The sequence below is a fragment of the Protopterus annectens genome, chromosome 6.part0, assembly GCF_019279795.1.
Source record: "Protopterus annectens isolate FY-2018-M chromosome 6.part0, PAN1.0, whole genome shotgun sequence".
Taxonomy (NCBI): Eukaryota; Metazoa; Chordata; order Ceratodontiformes; family Protopteridae; genus Protopterus; species Protopterus annectens.
Genome location: NC_056737.1, coordinates 1,425,997,677 through 1,426,019,213, shown reverse-complemented (window position 1 = coordinate 1,426,019,213; position 21,537 = coordinate 1,425,997,677). Strand labels below are relative to the sequence as shown.

The 21,537-nt window shown below is 40.5% G+C and overlaps 1 protein-coding gene across 1 annotated transcript in view; it reads left to right on the top strand.

Annotated features, from left to right (window-relative positions):
• LOC122803986 (contactin-6-like) overlaps positions 1-9,749 on the top strand; it is a 173,632-nt gene extending 163,883 nt beyond the window's left edge. Inside the window, exon 4 of the mRNA XM_044073666.1 lies at positions 9,733-9,749. Coding sequence (XP_043929601.1) covers positions 9,733-9,749 — 17 coding nt within the window. The remainder of the gene's footprint in view (positions 1-9,732) is intronic.
• Positions 9,750-21,537: the final 11,788 nt, after the last annotated feature.

The window sequence follows — 21,537 nt, the reverse complement described above, 5'->3', positions numbered from 1 at the left end:
AGGGCCTCACAGAAACGGATAACTGGTGCCAGAGCCATGGCCTGAAGTTAAACGCCAAAAATGCATAGTCATACCCTTGGGAAAACAAGGTTACCCTAGCTACCATATAGGTGACAGTCCACTGAGCACAGAAAAAGTCATCAGGGATCTGGGGACCCAAGTTGACAGTAGTCTTTCATTTGACACTCATGTTGCTAAAGTAGTTAGGAAAACCTTCTATATCGCCCACCTGGTCATGAAGGGATTCACATCTAGATCAAGGGAGGTCATCGTCCCCTGTACTCATCACTCATTAGACCTATGATTGAGTACAATGCCCGTTCGAATGTATCTGACCAGACACCTGATGCAGCTTGAAAGGCCCCAAAAGTTCCTCACCAAAAGGATAAAGGGTCTCAAAATATGTCTTATGCTGCCCGACTGAAAGAACTCCAGCTTTATTCAGTCTCATACCGCTTGCTCAGAGGTGACCTGTGCCTGACATATAAGGCCATGTCAAACCCAGATTTGATGAATATGCTTCACCTCAAAAATCTAGATCCCTCAGAACCACAAGGGGGAGACTTAAACCTTGACACGGTTATAAATAGAGCGTGCTGGAGGGACAGATTCATCACCCAGAGACTCCCTATGCTGTGGAACAAAATCCCGGTACATGTGAGGCAGAGCACCTCGCTGGCCTTGTTCAAGAGGAATCTTGACCAATGGATGGGAGATCGCAGATATACCCCAGGGATTACTTCAGTGTCACTGCTTGACAGAGGCACAGAAAAATGATAGGCATAGTTTTTATTCAAACTAAAGGGGTGGCGAAAGCCACATAACTATGGGCTAGGCTTATAAATGCCCTTGGGCAGATAGCCTAGTATGAACCTATGAACCTATGAACCTATGAACCTATAAAAAATAAAACACCGAGACCGGACTGTGGTTTAGCGCTTTCATTCCTTTAATGCTGTCAGGAACTTCTTCAGAACTCATACAACTTGTTTAATACATTCAGTATAAATAGGGTGCTCACAGAAATAATTTAAATTAGTCATGATGTCATTCTCATTAATATTCACAGTGACTCCTACTTCCACCATTCAGATGAATCATTTGTTTGCCCAGCGTAAAGCACATTTTAAATTTAAAGAATCATTCAGACCTGGAAATGTTTCTGAGTTCAGCAGTAATTGCCATCTAAGTTCTTTTAGCTCCAATAATGTTTCACAATCACCAAAAAATTGTCCCACTTGCTCTAAAATAATAAACTTAAAACCTGTAAAATTATTACATAGCATGCTATGTTTTCCCAGTGCATTACTGCAGTCTGAATGCCTTATAGCTGACAAATGCTCCTTCACTCTGTCTGACAATCTTCTGATTGTTTTACCCACATAAAACGCCGTGCAGGAGTTGCAAATAGCGGCGTATACTATGAACGTCGAGTGACAGTCAGACATTGTAAACTGACAGTCAAATTCTACAAACATTTTGACTGTCACTCGACGTTCATAGTATCGCGCTGCTGCAATCAGAAGATGTCGGAGAGTGAAATTGGTCTGCAATGAGTATTGACTAAAAAAACATAATGCTATGTAATAATTTTACAGGTTTTAATTATAGGGACAATTTTTTTTGATTGTGAAACACATTATGAGACAAAAGAACTTTAGATTGGCAATTACTGCTGAACTCAGAAACATTTCCAGGTCTGAATGATTCTTTAAATTTAAAAACAAAATGACTCTCTGCAAAATGAAAGAAAGTAGTTGAATAGTAATGAGAGAAATGAATAATGAAACTTAAATTATTATTGTATTTCTGACCCTATTTATTTATACTGTTAATAATGTTGTTAAAAGGATGAAGAAGAAAAGTTGACAGCATTTAAAGGAATGAAAGCGCAAAACCACAGTCTGGTCTCGTGTTTTATTTTATGTTAGTAGTTTATAATAGTTTTTATTAGAGCAAAAAGTTTTTATTTATAATATATATATATATATGTATATATATATATATATATATATATATAGAGAGAAAGAGAGAGGGGTATATATCTATTTAGTTATAAATATATATATATATATATATATATATATATATATAGATATAGATATAGATATAGATATACACACACACACACATACATCTACATGTATAAATACATTCCCTGTACTGGTGAATGATTGTGCTGGATGCTATGTTTGGGAAAACATCAGGGTTATGTATGTCTGCCATGGCTTAGTGTTAAATCAAATAGGTGTGGGAGCGTGGCCTAATGGTTAAGGTGTTTGCCTTACAAACACAAGGTGCATGGTTTGAGTCTCACAGGGGATAATTGCCTAGGCTTAAAATGGCTTGCAAGGGCAGTTAGCTTAGTACTAACGTATGAACCTATGGTGTGCAGGGTCCTGGATTCGAGCCTTTCAGAGGCTGTTTATTTTGTTGCTGGGCAGAACAAGGGCCATTGGATACAGAGTGTTTAAGGCACTTTTAAGCAGTTGTAAGCGGGTTTGCACAGGTTGTTTGGAGGTAAGCAGTGTTAACATCCGGTTACAGTTTCTTGCACTCAGCTTCTAAATTGCTTAACTTGTGTAGGCCTTGCATACCCTCACGCAAACAGGCTTAAACCCGCTTACTGCTGCTTAAAAGTGCTTACTCCCACTTACCCCCATGCTAATTTCTTTAAAAGAAAAGAAAAAAGGGTTGATAGGAAAGTGGTGAAAAATGGGCACAGAGAGGGAAAGACAGTAAGGAAAATAGCTAGGGATGTGCAGGAAGGGTGTAGTGAAGGTCCATAGCTGCCCATTTCTTCTTTAGCAACAGCTGTGCATATACACTAAATTTGGAGGTAGATTTGGACACTCAAATCCCTGAGAGAGTGGTGAGGACAACAATAATATGTTGTGATGCCAATTAGACAAGATTATATGTGTCCAGTGGACATGTGTGTGAAATGGACAGCTATGTATGGGGCGAGATTTTTTTTTTTTTTGAGAACAGATTGCATTTATTTATTTTTTTTTAAGGTGAGAGTGGGCTGTTATGGAAGGAGAGCAGGTAAACTTGGGGAGGATAGGTTGGGTAGGATGACAGACAGGACAGACAAGACAGCATACAGGGGCGGTATATGACATATGTGGGGGGTAAACACCTTGGACAGGGAGGAGTCGCAAGCCCATGAGCCCCCAAATGAAAACAGTGGGACTGAGGTCCCCACCCATGGGCAGTCACCACTGCACCTTCACAGCCCCAAAGTTGGGTGCGCTGGGTGCTGGGTAAGAGGGGCATTCTCACCTTCTAATTGTGCCACGTGGCACTCAAGCTAGCATAGCCGGTCTTGAGACTCCTTGTCAAGCTCCCTATGCACCATAGCCTGTACCTGATGGCGGGTGACAGCTTTCTCTCTGCTCCTACTACCAGGGGGAGGCTGAGCCCCATCCCCTGCAGTGGTTCTACCTTAAGGTGGTGCAGGGCCAACGGAGGAGGAGGTCCCAGGCTAAGCCCCAGATGTGCTGCTGCCTGGTGCCATGGCCAGCTGAGGTGGGTCTGCTAGGACCGGCCTTCCCATACAAGCTATGGTGTTGCAGTTTTAAGACATATATGAGTTAGTAATAGTCAACAGCCTTCAGGATTAGTTATAACAGCATGCATAGGTATTCCCATTAACCCAAGACACCAGATTATGAACAGTTGAAGAACGAGCAGAACACATGCATATATGGAACAACAGTGGCCATTACATCAGCATGCAGGTTTCATTGATGGCAATAGGCCACCAATATGGGAGTATTGTAACATGGCACATGCATAGAACCAAATGTGAGTATTTATAAAGCAATAGGACATATGTCCCAATGATAGTTTGGAGTGTACACATTCCCACTGAGGTGTGTAATTAGGTTATTGTTGCAGATATGATGGGGGTGAGAAAGAGATGTCAGTTAACAACTAAGATATCCCTGTAGTTATCACAACTTTATTAGTCACTGCAGTGATGTGTCCCTTACATGTATTATTACACTACCCAATGGCCTTAATTTGTACAATAGTATGTTTGCAGATTAGTATATATGTGAACTGTGTCTTACGTACAGTCTACACCTCTTACCTGGTATAGCTGTGGAGAAAATCTTTGTTAACATTACCTGACAATTTCTACACTTACTCCCAGATTCCATGCTTGTAGACAAGCATATACGTGAACTGTGTTGTACCTACAATCTACACCTCTTACCTGTTATAGCTGTTTAGAAAATCATTCTTAGCACTACCTGACGATTTCTACACATACTCCCAGATTCCATGCTTGTAGACAAGCATATACGTGAACTGTGTTGTATCTACAATCTACACCTCTTACCTGTTATAGCTGTGGAGTCAATCTTTTGTTAACACTACCAGAAATTTCTACACATACTCCCAGATTCCATGTTGATGTTATACACATACCTCTCAATCTGTTATTGCACACACTCTGGTCAAGGCTTGACAGGCTGCAGGTGTTAATGTGACATATTTTGAGAACTGCTCTCATACACTTTGGGTGAGATGCTACAATGACAGTTTTGTTTTCATATACATTCTATGACTATGTACAGGTCTGACTATCAGTTATATGTCATTAAAAGCTGCCTACATTTCTTGGATCATCACACTGATTTGTCAGGGGAACAGGGTATCAGGCAGCAGATTTAGGCCATTTATCTGGACATGCTGAACAGATCTGAACAGTTGAGGGGTATGAATATGCATGCAGCTTACTATATGAACATTCTGACACAGTCTGTACAGTTGATGGTTATGTTTGTGCTTACAGCTTACTATCGGAACATTCTAGCAAATTCTGTACAGTTGATGGGTATAATTATGCATACAGCTTTCTATATGAACATTCTCACAAATTCTGTACAGTTGTGGGGTATGGTTATGCATACAACTTAGTACCACTCGCAGGAGTCAAACCCATGCTGTGTGTGGTAAAATATTAAGTTAAAATCACAGTACACTGTGTTATCAGGGAATTGGTGTGAAGCTTTCCAATGTTTCTGTCTAAGTCTCTCTCAGTTGTACAATATGACTGACCTCATTGTTATACAGAACTTCCTACACATTTTATCGGCGTACCACAGTGTGGGCAACACTGCTTAATACAACAGTACTATTTATGGAATGCAACACTACAATAACATATAAAAGCAGAGTAAACACAAGCACTCCAGGGGTTATACCTTTATTCACAGGATATTACACCTTTATTTACATACAACCTATATGACAGTCTTCCTGCCATATTGTCTAGTTTATTCAGCACATCCCACATAGACAATACATTTTAAACTGGTACAGCACTTTCTAAGACTCATATTTATTTGTTATGACAGTACTTGCAGAATTATTACTAACCTGCCTCATGAAGCAGCCTTTGCAACCTAACAGTATGGGCTTGCTGGTTCCCAGCCCACTCATCTGCAGCTGTCAAATAAATACAGTGATATTTAGCCATACCTATCCATAGAATACACAAGTTAGGCAATTATTAAATACTTAGTAGAATGAGTACTTACTCAGTGCTGGGGCATCTGGTATCTGCTGGGATTCTTGGATCCACTAATCCAATAGATCCCCCCTCCACCTCTTTAGGTCAGCATGGTGATGCATGACCTGCTCACCAGTCTAGACGATACCTGTGGCACTAGTGAGGTCATAGGCGAGACTGTCCCAGGCCTCCGCTTTAAACTGGGAGCCCTGGTACTGGCCCTGCAGTAGTCTCAGCTCATGGTGTTTTACCAGGAGCCATACCATGAATTTGGACTCCTGGATGCCACAGTGCTGCACTCAGAATTGACAGCCTTCACCAACTCCAGCCATTCTGCCTACAGTAGGAAACTGCAACCAGTTATGGACAGTATTCCCGCCTGTGGGGTTTAAATACATCCAATTTCCCACACTTTTCCGTGACTGGATGGTTTTGAATAGGCTAAGCTATGGGCACACCTGCTTAGCTAAGGTTGGCATTGTTTAAGGAGGCATACCAGTGGGCAGATTGAATTGGCTGACCTACACATTGCTTACACCAACTAAGCGGAGCTGTGCAACTCTTAGCATTGCTTAATATTTAATTTGCATTATATTTGCTTTTTGGCATTGATTTATTATTCATTACATGTTATATATGTTTCTGGTATCCATGATTCATGTGTATGTACACTGTATGGGGTCCTGGGGACTTCAGCACTTTATTACAATGACACCTCACATCTGGGCTTACTGCAGTACTCCAGTTCACATATTTATGTTATGTAGCAGGTTATACAACATCAGACTGTATATAGATTCCTTTCACATGTTCAGTTTGATTTTCCTATGGTGAGGATTTGTTTGGTGAAACCTCAATCTTTTGTACTGCTGTGATGACTTAGTGGTTAATTACTGTGACTGTAGTGTAGATGGTCCTGGGTTCACGACCTGCAAAGGCTGGTTATTTTTTTTTCTGCCCAGAACAGCAGCTGAGGCATACAGAGTGATTAAGGCACTTTTAAGCAATTATAAGTGGGTTTCCACTGGTTTGCATGAAGGTAAGCAATGCTAAACTCCGGTTACATATGCTTACAGGAAGTTAGATTCAGTATTGCTTACCCAATGTGCATTGCTTACCCCCACGCAAACAGGCTTAAACCCACTTACTAGTGCTTAAATTTGCTTACTACTGCTTATTACTGCTATATTTTAGATAGTAATAGTCTAATGGTTCTTGGGGAGGTGGGGAATTTGAAAAATGTATGGAGTTATCATTCATTACACAGTTTACCTTCCATTTGTATCTTTGATACTGCATGGGGCACATGTGATTATCTGTGGACTTTGCAACATTATGACACTGACACCTCACATCTGCATTAAATGCAGTACTCCAGTTTACAAATATATGTTATTTAGTAGGTTATGCAACAAAAAATATTGATCATAAAGTGATTTGAAATGGAAAACGGAATGTACTGCAGTGGGACATGAACCAGAAATGACTACACTATTGCTGTACTGCTTCATTTGCCTATATCTTGCTTTTTATCATTTTTTTGCTATTTAAGCTGCATTAACCGTAGTTAAGCGATGAGCAAACCCGTGCACCTACGGTTAAACTTTATCGGATTTAAAAAAAAAAATATATATGTACACATTAAAATTATGCTTGGTTGGGGTGATTGTCCCTTTGTCCTTTGTCCACTTTCTGTTTCCTTGCTACCTTGCTGGCATACCTCTCAACTGTACAGGTTTTCGCAGAATGTCCAGAGTTTACACCTCCACATCCTTCAGAGACTTTATACAAATGCGCAATCTATTATTCTATCAACTTTCTAAGTTTGTATGGGCACTATTTAACATCTGTTCCTATTTATCCCCCCATCATTTTAGGCTTTGGCCAGATATCTTGCTCTAAGAGAGTGCCACTTCTGCTGAGCATTCTCGCTCGGTTTAATTACTATACAGCAATTCCTGAGTGCATGGGCATGTTTACTGTGAGATCTCTGCTCACAAAAATGCCCACTGCACTCGTCCATGCTCCATGTTCATTTAGGAGCAGAGGCAGCTTGCCTTCATTTATATGCATGGTGCGCTGCCATCATGCTCCTAAACAGCTGCTTCCATGCATGACTAACTTAGTCATGCATGGAAGGATAGTGAATCCGGTGGATAGCCTATTGTTTAATTGTTAAAATTAAGCTCTTTTTCTATAGTTACTCTGAGATTTTGTCCAACCTATATTTGTGGTTTAAATTAATAAGCCAGAAACTGCAACAGTTCCAGCAGTCAGCTAGCATATCATACAGGACTAATAGTACAGGCCCATAAGATAACATTATGTTCTTCCTAATCTGCTGTTGAAAGAGGTGTTTATATCATTCAGTTTTAGAATCTAAGACCAGTAAAGTTAGACAAAATCATATGACCACCATGTCATGTGGTAATCATGGGGCCTCATCACAATGTTTTGCACCTGTTACAGCTTCTACAGGAGGTGACCTGGAGCATATGGAATATGTGCCAAATCTATCTCAACTTTATTTCAAAGAGAAACAGTACCTCTACTCAAGTATTTCCTAGGTTACATACATCCTTAATCTGTTATGGAATAATAAGCCTATCACCCCCATCCCATGAAGGAACTCTGTTTCTGTAATTGGTGATCTCATTCTTTCTCTCGCTATCCAAAAACTTGTGGTCAGAGGTAAGGACAGGAACATAAAATGACCAGTAAATAAAGAGCTTCATCCTTGGTCTCCTTCACCACTATGATCTTGTACAATGTCTACAGTATTCATGCTACTGAACCTGTCCACTGGTTCATCACCTGATCCACTGTGGCAGATACCCTTCCCCAACCTGCAACATATAATCTGTTCCCTTTTGAAGAACTCCATTGTGAGCTAAATACCATATATACCCAATTGCAAGATTTCAGTATTGTCTGCAGACAAAAAATATGTAACTCAGATAGATTTCTTCTAAATAATAGACTAGATAATCAAATATATTCATATGTTATTGAATGACCTTATGGAGGAAATCTTGACATATAGAATTCAGTGTTGTAGATGTTATGAGCCATGCTGCTGGCTTACTTCTCCCTTCTCAGTGTGCAAAATGTGGATCTGATGATTGTGTCATGTTTTCTCAAAATATGTGCCAATATTATCTTTAGGACTATGTAGTTGTGACTCCCTTAGTCAGAAATAGTCATCAGTGCTTGGAAATTACTGTTACATTTCTCATAATCTGTAGTTCACAGACATTTTAAAAGTAACCATCGATGAACATAAATTATAAATAAAATAAGAGACTCTTTTCAGTTTTAATTTTCATCTCAGTGTCATGGGAAATGTTATTGATTCTGTTATGTTAGCTGTCACCATCTCTGTTGAATTGCCCCAGCTTTTAATTTGATAAAATACAATCTCTCAGTTCCACAGGTAAAACCTATCAAAATCTCATCTAAGCTCTCCAAATGGTAATAGATTATCCTGAAAAGTTTGATGCGAGAATATCTAAATATCCCCAATGAGGATGGATAGCATACTTTCCCCTGGTTTTATTGGCCAAATTTGTATTAAAATAAAAGGAGTCAACATAAAGCAAGCTGGACTTGAATGGAGACATCTTAACTAATTTGTAGAAAAGCAAATGATGAAGTCTGGAAAGCTACCACAGTTCTTTCTGAAGCATTAAACTTTAAAGGCAAATAAGTATTACTTGAATCATCTTGTCTGCAGATTTATTGCATGCACTGTAGGTCCTCCTTATGGCTGAAAGTCCTAATTAGTGACTCATTTCAATCTCGTCAAGTAGTATAACAAGATAGTTTAATAGTTTTATTTGCTCCTACTTTAGGCTCAATGAATGTTTCAGAAACACAAATATCCTTTTGTTTTGGCACCATCTATCAAGAAGAGTGTTGGAGGTGATTAATGTTTAGTTGTTTGGGTACTAAACATTGATTATTTAGAAACAGATTTGAACATCAAATAAAATTTTGATTTCTCTGCAAATAGACAATGACTTATGTATTTCTGAATTCAGTCACTTGTTTTTCTCTGCACTCACTTCAGCAAGGTTATTTCAGTACTCTATCATCCTTTTTATTGGATTAATATTTCATCTTATATTTCATCACTGGCCTATCTCAGACAAATAAACTGTGACCTTTTCATTTTGTTTAATTTTAATTCTGTTTATTTGCTACAGGTACCTTAACATTATAACTGTATATATTATACAATAAAGTGATTCAATTACATACCGATACAGTTCCTTAGTGAAGGTTCAGATACTATTTTGCATAGAACACAATGATATGTTCTATATTTTGGATCCTGCAATGATTATTAAAATGGAAAAGTAAATTATTTCTGATCTTCACCTCATACTTTTGCTATTTTCAGAATAAATTATAATCAAATTTGGAAACCAGTTAAGCTTTCTTTTCATATCATTGTATGCATGGAGCCAAACCTTAACATAATGGCAGCCTCTGATAAATATCTGTACATTGTCTGCTTGCATAAAATTGATAATAAATTGATTGGGTATATAGATAGGGTGTTCTATAAAATTATCCAATACAGTAGGAGCAGCGCCAGTTATTGTTTAGGTGTTGTTTTAGTTCTATTTTGAAACTATTTTTCTTCTCTGTGAGTTTTAGGTCAAGTGGCCTGGTGACATGGTGGGAGTATGGAAAGTCATCAGTAAACATATTAGATTTGGTTATGACTAGGAGGGACTTATTGCTGAACTTTAGTGATCTGGTATCCATGTAAGGATGCAGAGATTTCTTAAGGATGGGCATGTTTCTGGGCAGAATATTAAGTTCTGGGCGTTAGTAGTTAGGACAGGTATTTTTGCAGTTCTAGTTAATTTATGTCTTTCAGGGCTTTATAATGATTTGCTGACTGGGAGGTATTAACTGATAATTTTACTATTTTGTAACAGCATGAATCTAATTTTGTTCTGAGGTTGTGATTAGCAGATTTGTGAAAATAGATGATGTGAGTAGGAAAGAGGAGAGTAGATAAGTTTGGCTACTCATTGTTTACTGTTATCTGTGATTGTTTTGGCCTCGTAGAAGGAACCCACCTTTCTATGTGTTTTCTTTATGCCTTGAAGTAGGTGTTGGTCATATCTGTGATTGTCATAGAGTGTGATTCTTAGGACTTTAGTTTGTGACATGATTTCAGTTTTTGTGTTTCTGGATAATAGAATATGTAATGATTGCTTTTGCTCTGTGTCACATTTTGGGGTAAAAAGCATTAGTTTGGACTTTTACCATTGAGAAGGAGGTCAGTGGAGATGAATGCCTGCTGGGTAATATAATGGAGGCTATCTTGTGTTGGTGCTGTGCAGATCAGTGTAACATCACCTGCTTATTGGATTAAGGTTGCTTCTTTGGAGATGGTAGGGAGTTTATTAATAAAGATGTTGAAAAGGAGGGGCCCTCGGACTGATCCTTGGGGTACTCTGACTGAAGCTGATAGTAAAGATTAAAATTCCTGTTTCCATATAACAGAATGCTGCCTATAAAAATCAGATAAGGGATGGGTTACTGAGTTCTAATGAGAAAAGTTCACAGAAACATTTTTGATGAGATACTGTATCATTGTCTTTGAACAGATCAGGAAAAAGGTTAAGACTAGGCTTCCATTGTTTCTATGATCATTGACTGAATTGGTAAAGTTGAAGAGGTCAGCTGTGGTGCTGTGACAAGGGCAGAAACCATGTTGTGTGCTGAAGAGTAGATTATGATCATTAAGGTGTTGCAGGATTTGAGAGTGGTCAACACCTCCACAAAACGTGAAAATATTTTGGACTTGATATTAACCAACATGAGTAACCACTGCAACATCCCTACAGTGTCATCATTCCTGGTAAGATCTGACCACAAAGCGGTCACTTTCAAAGTCACCTTCTCCCCGTCCCTCCTAGCAAGGGTTAAACAAAAAAATCTTCACCAAAGCTGATTCCAACCTCCTGAGGGAAGGTAAAAACAGCTTCACAACCCCCTCCCCCTCTGTAGGAACTGGCAAAAATGTCCAAACAGAAATACAAAGCACTATACGAGCATTTATATAGCTGCATGGAATCAGGAACATCTGATAGGACAAAATCATCCTCTTAAAGGAAGAGTAAACCTGTCTGGTGGACATCTGCAATAAATAAACTGTATAATAAAAAGAAAAAAATGCTGTCCAAGACCAAGAAGGAGCAGGTGCCTAACTGGAAGCAATCTCTCCTTAGTCTGAACAAGCAAACAAAAGCACTACTGAAATCCTCCAAAGCAAACTTCGAGTCCAAACTGGCCACATCTACCAAAGACAATCATAAGGCCTTCTTTACATATGTTTGCAATCTCAAGGGAAGCATCCAGATCTGCTCAGAACTGGTGGTCAAGGGCACCACATACACAGATGCTGTAGATATAGCCAACCTGCTGGCAGACAGGTTCAGTGAAAACTTCACACCTTTGTCCCCCCCATCAGTAAAACAGGACATCCCCAGTACCTGCCCCCTCCTCTTATCTCTAAGGAACAAGTCATCACTGCTCTCTCAAAGGCAAAAAATATAGCCTCCATGGGATCTGATAACATCCCAGACTGCATCATTCCTGCATGGACTCAGGCAGGAATTTGCAGCACCATTAGGCACCCTATTCAACCAAAGCCTGAGTACCAGCCTTGTTCCGGCCAAGTGGAGGACAGCCACTGTCATCCCTTTGCACAAAGGTGGAGTTTCCACCATTCCAGGGAATTATAGACCCATCAGCCTAACTACCCTAATCTGCAAGGCCATGGAGCAGATTATCATGGAGCTCATTAATGAGGGCTTTAGCATCCTCCAGACACTTGATCCCATACAGTTTGGCTTTGTCAAGGGGAGACCATGCCTGTTAAATTTGTTTGAATTCTTTTCACCAAGGCCATGGAAGAGGGGAAGATGGTGCAAACTGCCTACCTTGACCTGGCCAAAGCCTTCAATACTATTCCCCACTCAGGTATAATAGGAAAACTCTCTCAGCTAGGCCTCAATCCATATGTTACCAGATGGTAGCAAACTGGCTCACTGATAGAACACACCTAGTCAGAATATGGAAAGCCACCTCAAGCAGTAGACCCGTAATGAGTGGTGTACTCCAGGGATCAGTCTTGCGGCCACTGCTGTTTGGGATATACTTTTCTGAGCTTCAGGCCAAAACCAATGGACTATGGCTGACCAAGTTTGCAGATAACTGCAAGCTTGGTGCTGTCATCAGTTCCCTAGTGATAAGAACATCCTCCAAGAGGGTCTCACCCAAACAAATGACTGGTTCCAGAAACATGGCCTCAAACTGAATGCCAAAAAATGCATCATCATCCAATTTGGGGAGAGTGACATTCCCAAAAATGGTCATTGGCAGGCAGAAGACAACATGGCCAGTAAGCAGTGGTTGCTAAGGGGGGGGGGGGGGCTTAGTTTGAGAAATGTAACTATGCATTAGCAGGCAATCCTATGCAAATTAGGGGAATGATAGTGAATCCCAGTTTTCCCCAGCATGCTAGTCAGGTCCCAACAGTGTAAGAGTAGGAATAGCTTGGTGCAAGCCTAGGAGTTAGCTGATATCATGGGTGTGTGTGTCAGGAATACTATAAGCAGATTAGGGCCCTGTGGCTCGGATTTGCTCCTAGCGTAGCACAGCTAAGGGGTGTGTCTGAATCTGCCTAGAACTCTTTACATTGCCTAAGCAAGTAAGCATGCCACGCACCGAGTTTTAAAGGGAGAAAAAAAAAGTTAAACCAGGAAATAGCAACACTGTGCACATTTGAGCACTCTGTTTGCGCGGTGTGCCCCCAGGCTTAAACAGGAAGGTAATGGTAGGGGAAAACAGCAGTAGGAAGGTAATCAAGGATAAATAGCATAGCTGGCAGGTGAAATGAATTAGAATCAGACAATTACACAGGCAGCAGACCAGCCCAGCAAAACCACTACTATAAACTATGCAAACACCTTCCCCTCTGTTTTTTCCCACACTCTACACCACTGGTGTAAACAAGAGGGGAACTTTTAACACTCACTTTTAACCACAACTGTTTAACATAGTTTTGTTGGTGGCCTGTAAGATAGAGAAATAAGTTTTTTTAATATGCTGCTTTGCAAGATTTCTAAGGTAACTAAAGGTTTGGGGGTAGCCTGGTTCTTATTTTTGAACCCTAGTTTTCAACCATAATCCCTCTGTCTAAGTAGTTGCCTGTTTGACCTACTTAGCCAAAGAGATGGGTTTGATCTAACCATCTTAGTTCTAAGGGCTGCATGTTTTTTTATTATCTTTGAGAAGATTTGGTTAAAAAGAGGTACTGTTTCATCTAAAAGCATGTTTTAAGGTTGTTCCAGTTATATTGTTTAATGGGTAAGTTTAAGTTGTCTGGGTTAAATCTAGGTACATTATGAACTGCTTATAGATTCTCTGTTTGCAGATATTATTTTGCTGTTTTATTACATAAGCTGGCAGGTGGTCACTGATAAATTCTGATAAGGTCCCTGCTGAGCTCCTGACCGTGGGTCTGTTATCAAGTATCCAGTCTAAAGTGGATTCCTTGTTTGTTTTATTGTATACTCTTGTAGTGACATTTAGTAGTTGTGTGAAACCACATACATTTAAATTAGTTTGCTTCCAGTATATGTTTACATCACCCATAATAATCATGTCTTGGATAATGTTGCCCTTTACCCATAGCAGAAGTTTTTCAACAGTGGATGAATTGTTGCCTGGGGAAATGTGTAAACTAATAATAATGCTCTATCTGATATTAAGTTTTAGATGTGTAATTGGGAGTTATTTTATTTATTTAACATTTGTTTACTGGAAAAGTCCAACTTGGAACGAGACAATTTTCAGTGTAGGCCTGGGGAGAAATGCTCCAGATGCATGGCTTTGTACCAGGGGAAGAAACCAGAACAGCCAGAGAAAACCTCCATGAATGCAGGGAGGACATTCAGACTCCACACAGAAGGAACCCCAGCCAAGAATCAAACCAGAGATCCTCTTGCTGTGAGGTGACAACGTTGACCACTGCACCACTACACCATAGTTTTGCATGTGGAAATTTTGGGACAGGGTAGAAATGTAGAATTAGGTTAGGGAAATTTTAAATATAACTGTTATTCTATCTCCACAGTTTGTTTTTCTCCATCCATACTAAATATATTACAACCTGGTAGAAGTATTTAATTGACTTTTATTTTGGGGTTTTAATCAGGTTTCTGTTGCATACATGGGAGTCCTGAATTTTGCTGCATATGCTCTGAAAGGTAATGTTTACCAGTAGTAAGTTGGATCCTTTTATTCATGGGGAGAAATTGATGGTGGGATAAGTATGGCAGACATTGGCATGGATTGTATGTTAAAGATGGATCCTTTGTTAGTGTGTATGTTGCCAATGAGTTTGAGTGTTATGGTAATATTTCAAAGATGGCAGCAGTAATTAAGTTTTGTTTTAATTCTTAGATGAGAATAAACGTGGTACTACAGGTTTTTTCATACTTATACATATGGAGGTTTAGTTTTGTCTGTGTTGGTATAGTTCAGAAGAAATGGTGGGGTGATGTGGTAGGGTGTTGGATGTTCAGAAGTGTGAGTTTGCTGTTAAGTAATTTGATCATATAGCATAGTTGTGGTAGTTGTGAAAGGAGGAGTAATGCTAAGACTATGTGATAGGGTGACATTTTGTATAGTGGGGAGGATCCCAAAGATTGAGGATGATGTAATTTGTGTTATTATGTAAGGTGATTTGCAAAGAGGCAGCTTATAGTAGAAACATTTAGTTGAGGAGAGGTGACAGTGTTATGTAATGGTTACAAGGTGGGAAATAGGAGGAGGGATTTAGGACAGAAAGATGTAGAAATTGCTTAAGCCAATACGTGGATAATGTACTCGTTATGTTGATTAGATGGCTACAGAAAGAGGATATGGTGCCATGAGTACAATCTTAGTTGTACTGGTGGTGGTAGGTGGGAATTGGGGGAAGGGTAGTGGAATGGAGTGAAAGATGAGTTTAGAGAGGGCTGAACAGAATGTGTCCAACACCCCTGGACATTTTGTTAGAAATGGAAATCTAAATCGCTGTCTTCTATGAAAAAAGTAGGACTTTTGTATAAATATTCTAAAATTCAATAAATCAATAAATAAAACTAAAAATTTTATAAGACTTTTGGGATGTATAGATGTCTTCAATCACGGAGACTATAGAGACACAGTGGATCTATTCCTTTGCAAAGCATATTGAAATTGACCTATAAAGTTTGTTTTCTTCAACTATTTCCACATCTGATCAATCAAGTATTTCTGAAGTACATTTGACAGCAGTGATAAAAGGTCTTATCAGTAACACGTACTTATCCTTACTGGTCTTTTTGAAGATTGAAGTAAAATAGCTTTATTCATTTGTAGTCTTTTTTTTTTTGCTTATTTTCCCCTGTGCTTATTTCACATCACTGTTTGCATTTTTGCCAAGAGACCTAGAGTAGAACAGCTATTACAATGTTCTGTCTTGTGATAACTGTCTTGGCATGTTTCTTGTATGCAACTTTAGAAAGGGTAATGGTTATAATAACTCTTCTTTTGCACTTTATCTATGCTGCCATACTATTTTGTGTGACTATTCTAAAATTCAATAACAATATTTGGGAAAAAAGGATCAGTTCTAGTAATGAGCTTTGCAATACACCATATTTTTATCATTATTTCATCAAGTTTGACTCTATTTGTATCCTTTCACTAGCCAGCTCTGGCATATTTTTAATAAACTTTGTAGTAATCTGTCAGAGACCTTGTTATAGCCCAATTTACAAATCATAGAAAAGGCAGGAAATGGGGCTTCTAGTCTGGGTATAAACCTATAGGCAAGTAGGGCAATGAAAAGTTATAACAAGGTTTGAAGCCTACAAGCTGTCATTAAGTGATTGATTTTGCTTACAGACAACTTGAGATCTGTTTGTCTCGTACACTACTTTATTTTTAAAGATGACTGACAAGCAATTTCCAAAAAAACACAAAATTACAATTTGACAGTTAATTTCTAAGCCACATGGATCATTCAATGACAATACTGCCAGATTGTTCTTTTTTAAAAGTTTGCATAAATTGTTGCTGTAATAATAAGTGTGCTTTTTTAAGCTCTCTGTGGTATATATAGTGATGACAAAGTTTATGAAAGGCTATTAATGTAGCAATCTAGTAACTTAATGGGCACCAGACAACGTTTTTAAAGATATGTTTAATAACATAACAACCTAATAACTCACTGCTACATTTAAAACATGAGAGTTTACATGCTGTCACTGATTACTTAATGATAGTAGAGGGGCACCAAATGGTTGTGCTGACCATGGTACCAAATTCCCTCTGTAACAGCTTTGTTCACCAGCCAATCTGGACCTCTTCGAATCTATCAAGATTTAACCCTTTACCCTGATCCTGGGTGACTTTAACTATCCAAACATAGATTGGAAGAAATAATCATGTCAAAATACAAATGCCCAGAGATTCCTTGATTTCGTCAATGCAAATGTGCAAATGCCTTGGAGTTGGTCAACACCTCCACAAAACGTGAAAATATTTTGGACTTGATATTAACCAACATGAGTAACCACTGCAACATCCCTACAGTGTCATCATTCCTCGTAAGATCTGACCACAAAGCGGTCACTTTCAAAGTCACCTTCTCCCCGTCCCTCCTAGCAAGGGTCAAACAAAAAAATCTTCAGCAAAGCTGATTCCAACCTCCTGAGGGAAGGTAAAAACATCTTCACAACCCCCTCCCCCTCTGTAGGAGCTGGCAAAAATGTCCAAACAGAAATACAAAGCACTATACGAGCATTTATATAGCTGCATGGAATCAGGAACATCTGATAGGACAAAATCATCCTCTTAAAGGAAGAGTAAACCTGTCTGTGGACATCTGCAATAAATAAACTGTATAATAAAAAGAAAAAAATGCTGTCCAAGACCAAGAAGGAGCAGGTGCCTAACTGGAAGCAATCTCTCCTTAGTCTGAACAAGCAAACAAAAGCACTATTGAAATCCTCCAAAGCAAACTTCAAGTCTAAACTGGCCACATCTACCAAAGACAATCATAAGGCCTTCTTTACATATGTTTGCAATCTCAAGGGAAGCATCCAGATCTGCTCAGAACTGGTGGTCAAGGGCACCACATACACAGATGCTGTAGATATAGCCAACCTGCCGGCAGACAGGTTCAGTGAAAACTTCACACCTTTGTCCCCCCCCATCAGTAAAACAGGACATCCCCAGTACCTGCCCCCTCCTCTTATCTCTAAGGAACAAGTCATCACTGCTCTCTCAAAGGCAAAAAATATAGCCTCCATGGGATCTGATAACATCCCAGACTGCATCATTCCTGCATGGACTCAGGCAGGAATTTGCAGCACCATTAGGCACCCTATTCAACCAAAGCCTGAGTACCAGCCTTGTCCTGGCCAAGTGGAGGACAGCCACTGTCATCTCTTTGCACAAAGGTGGAGTTTCCACCATTCCAGGGAATTATAGACCCATCAGCCTAACTACCCTAATCTGCAAGGCCATGGAGCAGGTTATCATGGAGCTCATTAATGAGGGAATTAGCATCCTCCAGACACTTGATCCCACACAGTTTGGCTTTGTCAAGGGGAGAAGACCATGCCTGTTAAATTTAGTTGAGTTCTATTCACCAAGGCCATGGAAGAGGGGAAGATGGTGCACACTGCCTACCTTGACCTGGCCAAAGCCTTCAATACTATTCCCCACTCAGGTATAATAGAAAAACTCTCTCAACTAGGCCTCAATCCATATGTTACCAGATGGTAGCAAACTGGCTCTCTGATAGAACACACCTAGTCAGAATATGGAAAGCCACCTCAAGCAGTAGACCCGTAATGAGTGGTGTACCCCAGGGATCAGTCTTGCGGCCACTGCTGTTTGGGATATACTTTTCTGAGGTTCAGGCCAAAACCAATGGACTATGGCTGACCAAGTTTGCAGATAACTGCAAGCTTGGTGCTGTCATCAGTTCCCTAGTGATAAGAACATCCTCCAAGAGGGTCTCACCCAAACAAATGTCTGGTTCAAGAAACATGGCCTCAAACTGAATGCCAAAAAATGCATCATCATCCAATTTGGGGAGAGTGACATCCCCAAAAATGGTCAGTGGCAGGCAGAAGACAACATGGCCAGTAAGTAGTGGTTGCTAAGGGGGGGGGGGCTTAGTGTGAGAAATGTAACTATGCATTAGCAGGCAATCCTATACAAATTAGGGGAATGATAGTGAATCCCAGTTTTCCCCAGCATGCTAGTCAGGTCCCAACAGTGTAAGAATAGGAATAGCTTGGTGCAAGCCTAGGAGTTAACTGATATCATGGGGTTGTGTGTCAGGAATACTATAAGCAGATTAGAGCCCTGTGGCTCAGGTTTGCTCCTAGCGTAGCACAGCTAAGGGGTGTGTCTGAATCTGCCTAGAACTCTTTACATTGCCTAAGCAAGTAAGCATGCCACGCACCAAGTTTTAAAGGGAGAAAAAAAAGTTAAACCAAGAAATAGCAACACTGTGCACATTTGAGCACTCTGTTTGCGCGGTGTGCCCCCAGGCTTAAACAGGAAGGTAATGGTAGGGGAAAACAGCAGTAGGAAGGTAATCAAGGATAAATAGCATAGCTGGCAGGTGAAATGAATCAGAATCAGACAATTACACAGGCAGCAGACCAGCCCAGCCAAACCACTACTATAAACTATGCAAACACCTTCCCCTCTGTTTTTTCTCACACTCTACACCACTGGTGTAAACAAGAGGGGAACTTTTAACACTCACAACAGCAAAATGATAGGGGCTGCAATAACTATCATATAACAACTTGTGGAAGAGGATGAAGGTGGTGAGGATGTGAATGCTGTCAACCAACCCGCAGTGAAGAGACGAAGAAGAGTGTACAGACCCAGAGTAACCTACCAGGGGCTACATGATCTGGAGATAGTGGAGCACTATAGGGTGAACAGGAACCTCCTACAGCAAATTGATGAGCTGTGCCAGCCACGTCTGACACACAGAACTAACAGAGGGGAACCCATCCCAGTGGATACCAAGGTATGTGGAGGCCTAAGAATACTAGCTACAGGCACCTTCCATAGGCCAACTGGGGATATGATGGGGATCTTTCAGACATCAACATCAAGGGTACTCCATCAGTTCCTGGGTGCCATGTCAGCACAATTCAGTGAGCACGTATATTTCCCCAACACCCATGAGGGATTGGCCAGCAATATGCAACTGTTCCACCAAATAGCAGAATACCCTGAGGCAGTGGGTGCTATAGACTGCACACACATATGCATCAAAGCACCACCCAGTGAGTTGGGTAGGGCCTTCATCAACCACAAGGGCTTCCCCTCCATGAACTGCCAGGTCATGGGCGATGCCTAGGGCATAATAATGAATGTGTGTGCTGGCTGCCCTGGAAGCTATAACAATTCCCACATCTGGCATCTGACACAAATGTACCAGAGATTTGCCAATGGGGACATCCCTCACGGTCACCTAGTGGGGGATGTTGGATACGCACTGCAGCCATGGCTGATGACACCTGTCAGAAATGCACACACATCCGAACAAGAATTCCATAATGAGGCACACGCACAGACCAGAATTATAGCAGAGTGTGTGTTTGGGATGCTCAAGTCACGGTTCCGGTGCCTAGACACATCCAGTGGAGCCTTGCAGTACTCACCAGTTACATGTTCCCAAATTGTCCTAGTATGTGCCATGCTACACAATATGATCCTGCGGAAACAGCTGCAGCAAGATCTGTACGGGGCAGGGCCACAAAGCCCCCTCCATTGCCAAGGCCTGCACAGGCACAGAGTGACTTGGAGGAGGAACAACCTGAGCCTACCCAGTAGGCAGAAGGAGGCATGCCCAGTATGCCCTGGCCTTGGCAAAGAGACAATGCATAGCACATACACTGATACAGGAGGGACCCAGGGAATAAACCCTCTCTCTGACAGTAAAAGTGACATCAAATATTACACTACATGTGCTCAACCATGTGTAGGGAGTGTAGTATGTGCATCCGACATAGGCAGCCCTGCAGCACCACCTTCAATACTGGGACACCCATAAGGTAAGTGACTCACACATGCCAATCAGGGGGGTTCACATACCCAACAACAGTCACAGCCAGCAGGACAGGTGTAGACAAACACAAACAAAGGCTGTGCTATGGCCTCTGAATGAGGCCTATGGGTTACCTTCCCCCCAGGCCTACACAGACTGCAGCAGGTCAGGCAGTGGGACATCAGTTCTGAAGAATAGGAAGTCAGAAACTAATATTTAGGTAAATAAAAGCTAAGATCTGTAGTACACTGGTATGCCTCTAGTCAGCATGATAGGTAAGACTACAGAATGAAATGGAGTACCTGACATACCAGTACAGTCTTAGCAAATGTGTACAAGTGTCAGTTGTGCTCCCCCATCCTACGTAGACATGTAGTAACAGTCAGGTGTGCCCCTTAAATCCTGTGTAGAAATATAGAAATAGTCAGGTGTGCCCCCCCATCTTACGTAGAAATGTAGTAACAGGCAGGTGTGGCCCCCAATTCTGTGTAGAAATGTAGAAATAGTCAGGTGTGTCCCCCACCACCATAACTTGAAATCTAGTAACAGTCAATGCCAAAATGATTGACGGATAAACCAGCAGAAACAGTCCCATGCTACATGTAGGTATACAAGGGCACACTAGTCAATACCGGCTTTTCCACACATTAACAATGGAAGGGGATGCTCAACACAGGGAACAAGAAACCAAATCTGGGCAAGGGTTTTCACAAAAATGTTAAAAATAAAGACAACTGGGGTCCAAGTTTTGGCACCCCCACCCCCCATGCTTTTCACACACAGTGGGGAAAAAGGAAAAAAAAAACCAAAAAACATTTATTCTTTTTGGGACCAAAAAAAACACTTATTTTAATTTTAAAAAAGG